The sequence below is a fragment of the Entelurus aequoreus genome, linkage group LG09, assembly GCF_033978785.1.
Source record: "Entelurus aequoreus isolate RoL-2023_Sb linkage group LG09, RoL_Eaeq_v1.1, whole genome shotgun sequence".
Taxonomy (NCBI): domain Eukaryota; kingdom Metazoa; phylum Chordata; class Actinopteri; order Syngnathiformes; family Syngnathidae; genus Entelurus; species Entelurus aequoreus.
This window is the reverse complement of record NC_084739.1, coordinates 73121052-73127177: the sequence shown is the minus strand read 5'-3', so window position 1 is coordinate 73127177 and position 6126 is coordinate 73121052. Positions and strand designations below refer to the sequence as shown.

General features: G+C 38.9%; 1 protein-coding gene across 1 annotated transcript in view; it reads right to left on the bottom strand.

Annotated features, from left to right (window-relative positions):
* The window catches only part of cdh5 (cadherin 5), a 129161-nt gene that overhangs the window by 5247 nt on the left and 117788 nt on the right, over positions 1-6126 (bottom strand). Inside the window, exon 14 of the mRNA XM_062059307.1 lies at positions 5475-5607. Within this exon, the coding sequence (XP_061915291.1) occupies positions 5475-5607 (133 nt within the window). The remainder of the gene's footprint in view (positions 1-5474; positions 5608-6126) is intronic.

Here is a 6126-nt window from a genome sequence, read left to right as displayed (position 1 = left end):
GAGCTCACTTCTAAAGCTAGTGGATCCATGGTGATAACTTATCAATCAATCAATCAATCAAACTTTATTTATAAAGCGTTTTTCATAAATAAAAGAAATGCAACGCAAAGTGCTTTACAAAGTTAAAAACGATACCCCGGTGACCCATACCCCCCATTATCACATACGTACGCACGGACACAGATACCAAACACAAACACACACACACAACATACACACATATGCAACTATATGAACAAATGACTGCATGGCTGAGTACAGAGGAGACATGTGAGTAAACACTATCACAGAAGCCATCTGAACCAGGAGGTCATCAGACCATGGCCGCACTAAAAGAACACCTCAAGGCAATTACAACCCTAGACTAACACCCTCCCCCACCACATCCCACCTCCCCGGATTGTAAATCAAATGTAAATAATCAAATGTATATACTTGTTCTTATACTTTCTGAGCTAGCTATGTTCACTGCTCGCTGTACATATCCTACTAAGTCAGACCTACACTGTTACAATGTCCATTTCTCAGATGATATAATTGTTGATGACTGAAGTGCTGATATCAACCAAACTCCCTCCACATCCCAACCCCCGGATTGTAAATAATGTAAATAATTCAATGATATACTCTGATGATTAACTTGTGTGATGACTGTATTATGCTGATAGTATATATTTGTACCATGAATTGATTAACGTGGACCCCGACTTAAACAAGTTGAAAAACTTATTCGGGTGTTACCATTTAGTGGTCAATTGTACGGAATATGTACTGTACTGTGCAATCTACTAATAAAAGTTTCAATCAATCAATCAAAAACCAGGATGCAAATGGTCGATAACCCCTGAGGCAGTTGGCTCATCTGAAGAATGTTTGGAAATAAAAAAATGTAAAAAAAGATGAAAATAAAATTAATCTACAGTAAATAAATAATAAATAAATAGAACTAAATAAAATCTTGCATAACTAATAGGATAAAAAGTAAATTATAAATGTCTTCAATAAAATAATATGTAATAGCCAAATCAAAAAGGTGGGTCCTAAGCATGTTCTTAAAAACATGAACGTTCTTCTGTTTTGTTTGATCGGCCGTTTTACTGCCGTGTTACAGACACAGTTTGGAAACAAATGAGGTATGCAAATAAACATTTACAAACTCTTACTGTGTAAATAACTCATTTCACAACGTATATATATCTGCGGCTTATACTCAGGTGCGGCTAATATATCGTTTTTTTTTCCCAAAAAATTTTGTGGGTGCGGCTTATATACGGTTGCTCTCTATAGTCCTGAAAGTATCGTAAACTTTAGGGATGTCCGATAATATCGGACTGCCGATATTATCGGCCGATAAATGCTTTAAAATGTAATATCCGAAATTATTGATATCGGTTTCAAAATTATCGGTATCGGTTTCAAAAAGTAAAATTTATGACTTTTTAAAATGCCGCTGTGTACACGGACGTAGGGAGAAGTACAGAGCGCCAATAAACCTTAAAGGCACTGCCTTTGCGTGCCGGCCCAGTCACATAATATCTACGGCTTTTCACACGCACAAGTGAATGCCCAGCATACTTGGTCAACAGCCATACAGGTCACACTGAGGGTGACGTATAAACAACTTTAACACTATTACAAACATGCGCCACACTGTGAACCCACACCAAACAAGAATGACAAACACATTTCGGGAGAACCTCCGCACCGTAACACAACATAAACACAACAGAATAAATACCCAGAACCCTTTGCAGCACTAACCCTTCCGGGAAGGTACAATGTACACCCCCGCTATTCCCTACCCGCCCCCCTCAACCTACCTCAACCTCCTCATGCTCTCTCAGGGAGAGCATGTCCCAAATTCCAAGCTGCTGTTTTGAGGCATGTTAAAAAAAATAATGCACTTTGTGACTTCAGTAATAAATATGGCAGTGCCATGTTGGCATTTTTGTCCATAACTTGAGTTGATTTATTTTGGAAAACCTTGTTACATTGTTTAATGCATCCAGCGGGTCATCGCAACAAAATTAGGCATAATAATGTGTTGATTCCACGACTGTATATATCGGTATCGGTTGATATCGGAATTGGTAATTAAGAGTTGGACAATATCGGAATATCGGATATCGGCAAAAAAGCCATTATCGGACATCTCTAGTCCTAAGCATGTTCTTAAAAACATGAACGTTCTTCTGTTTTGTTTGATCGGCCGTTTTACTGCCGTGTTACAGACACAGTTTGGAAACAAATGAGGTATGTAAATAAACATTTACAAACTCTTACTGTGTAAATAACTCATTTCACAACGTATATATCTGCGGCTTATAGTCAGGTGCGGCTAATATATGGATTTTCTTTCCCAAAATGTTGTGGGTGCGGCTTATATACGGATGCTCTCTGTAGTCCGGAAAGTATCGTAAACTTGGAAGTAAATATTTATGTACTACAGTACCCAGAAGGCTTAGTGCTGCAGACAGGAACAGGAAGTAGGTCCGCGCTACAGTCTGTGATTGATGAAAACGACTGATTCACCAAAACGTGCGAGGAACATTGTTTTCGGTCACATTAACACAAAAGAAAAAAGATGCCTCGGGCTTGGGCTGGTCCTGGATCGAGCTTGGGCAGGTCTCGGATCACAATAGATAACCCCTCCCCCTCCCATCGTACACGATGGAATTTTACAAGCCTTTGGCTTGGTACAACAAAGACAGCCTTTGCCTGCTCGCCGGAAGATTCCGAAAACGGAAACTTTTGTGATAACACATAAAATTACACTGACAATTTTTAATTATGCAATTAATAATGTAGATTACTCCCGAACATTCCAGCAGGTGGCAGTAGTTATTTTATGTTGTTTGATAAGAAATTATCGAGTTCGAGCCCATTATAGAATCCTCTTATCGAACCGATTCCTTATCGATTCTCTTATCGAATCCAGATAGGTTGTTGTATATGGAAAAAAACACAATATTTGGTTTAACAAAAGCTCACTTTTATTTTATAAGAAAAAAAATAAAAATAAAAATAAATATTGACTGTTACCCCCCTAAAAAATAAAAAATAAAAATATTGACTGTTGTTACCCAAAGTATATTAAGTGGGATTTTTCAGAAAAATAAATATATACAGTAACACCAAAAAAACCTGTCTCTGTGATCACTATAGGTGTATAAATAATAATATGGTGTTAAATAAAATCAGTCCCTTGGGCACAAAACTGAAAATAATACAGCTCTCCAAAAAGTGCACTTCTGCTGCTATTGGAACATACTAACTACACACACTATGACACTAAGAACACCACAGTCATCAATCAACAATTCTTCCCCCCTTACATGAGAGCGAAGCCTGGCAATAATTGCCGTGTCTTGACCTGTTCTGCCCTCACTATACGTGTTGAGGTTATACAGCTTGGCAGACATCTTACAAACAATCCAAAGCAGATTCATCCATTTAGGCTCTTTATTGTTGTTGATCTTGCTTTGTCTTTACCTATCTTTACTTTTGTCTTGCACTGGACTGTTTTTTTTTTGTTTTAAACTGAAATACACACACTGACAAATGTATAAGCTATGTGATTCAATTAACATACTGAAATGTAATACACAATATGTAAATATTAGCTTCACACAAATATACAGTACTATCATCAAACAAATACTTCTGAGTGTTGAAACTATTTCGATGGTGGAAATACACGACTGGCAGCCATTTTTAGTCCTCAAAACATCCATTGAAACAGTGCACAAAAATCGTTTTTCAATAAACATCTTAGTATCAAACTTAACCACTTTCCACCTTAATGTTGAGTTACATAAACAAGTTGAACAGTTTACTTACAGACTTAGCTTTTCCAAGGCTTGTAAGAGCTAACACATACTTGCCAACCTTGAGACCTCCAATATCGGGAGGTGGGGGGTAGGGTGTGGGGGTTTGGGGGCGGGGGGCGTGGTTGGGGGCGTGGTTATTTACAGCTAGAATTCACCAACTCGAGTATTTCATATATATTTCATATATATATATATATATATGTATGAAATACTTGACTTTCAGTGAATTCTAGCTATATATATATATATATATATATATATATATATATATATATATATATATATATATATATATATATATATATATATATATATATATATATATATATATATATATATATTTATTTTATTTACATAGAAAAAAAACAAACAAACTTGAATTTCAGTGTTCCGGTGGCTATCCATTAGATGGCAGTATTGTCCTGTTTAACTTCTCCGTTCATGATGAGTATATCATTTCAGCAAGCTGTTTATATTGTGGGAAAGCGGACGTGAGAACAGGCTGTCCCCACTCAGTCTCAGGTCCGCATTGAGCTGGAGGGGGCGTGGCCTCCAGCTCCGGCTGAATACCGGGAGTTTGTCGGGAGAAAATCTCTGCCGGGAGGTTGTCGGGAGAGGCGCTGAATACCGGGATTCTCCCGCTAAAAACAGGACGGTTGGCAAGTATGAGCTAACACAACTTGTCTACTTCTCAATTGTCTCAACCCGGACGCGTATCATTTTCATATCGCCACAAGTAAGAGTCTACAATCAAATGGGCATAACATTGCGTCCCACAGGGCATTTCCTGTACGTGGGAAGGGATTTGTTCCCAGGGATTCGAATAAAGAACCAACTCTTTTTCTTTACTATAGTGGCCTCGATAACGGGAACCGGTTCTCAAAAAGGGATTTATTATAGAATCCTCTTATCGAACCGATTCCTTATCGATTCTCTTATCGAATCCAGATAGGTTGTTGTATATGGAAAAAAACACAATATTTGGTTTAACAAAAGCTCACTTTTATTTTATAAGAAAAAAAATAAAAATAAAAATAGATATTGACTGTTACCCCCCTAAAAAATAAAAAATAAAAATATTGACTGTTGTTACCCAAAGTATATTAAGTGGGATTTTTCAGAAAAACAAATATATACAGTAACACCAAAAAAACCTGTCTCTGTGATCACTATAGGTGTATAAATAATAATATGGTGTTAAATAAAATCAGTCCCTTGGGCACAAAACTGAAAATAATACAGCTCTCCAAAAAGTGCACTTCTGCTGCTATTGGAACATACTAACTACACACACTATGACACTAAGAACACCCCCCTCCCGCTAAAAACAGGAGGGTTGGCAAGTATGAGCTAACACAACTTGTCTACTTCTCAATTGTCTCAACCCGGACGCGTAATATTTTCATATCGCCACAAGTAAGAGTCTACAATCAAATGGGCATAACATTGCGTCCCACAGGGCATTTCCTGTACGTGGGAAGGGATTTGTTCCCAGGGATTCGAATAAAGAACCAACTCGGGAACCGGTTCTCAAAAAGGGATTTGAGTCCATGGAATCGGTTCTTTTCTTATCGAACAACCGGGAGAACCGATTTCGAACATCATCCCTAGAAATAAGTGAGTGAGTGTTTTTCAACCACATACCCGTTAGTGTCCATCTCCCCTCCGCCCTCCTCGTCGTACGTGACCAGCTGTTCGTGAATCTCGCCGCTGTTCTTCATGCCGGCCAGCGAGTCCTTGTGGAAGCGTTTCTTCATCACGAACAGAATCACGATCACTGAAAGACACGGCAGACATGTTCAGTTTTGGGAAAACACTCTTTTTTTTTTGGAAAGACGTTCAAAAGTTACGCAGCGGCGTTTTGATGTTTGACAGGCAGCAGTTGGTGGGCGCGATTAACGAGCGCGTGGAAGACTTTGCCTGGCGAGATTAAAGCGGTCAGTCGAACGAGGAAAGCCAGGGAGGCTTTCGAAAAGCGACGTCGATCGGAAATTGGGGCATGAATGAGAATGGGGCCAGGAAGCGAGCGAGGAGGAGGAGGAGGAGGAGGAAGAAGGCGCTAACAAGTGAGCGAGTCTGGAAAAAACACAGGCGGCGGCAAAATGAGCGGCGGACGGTTTTGAGGTGTCTGCAAAGTTTGCCTGCAGCAAATGAGTCTTCTCAGCCAGCGAGAAACAGAAAGTACTTGGCAAAGACAGGAAGGAGGAGGAGAGGAAATTAGGAAGAGCATTGAAGGAAGAGCTGGATAAAGTTGTTGATGAAATATCATCCACCCTTTTAACGACAGTTCTGTATC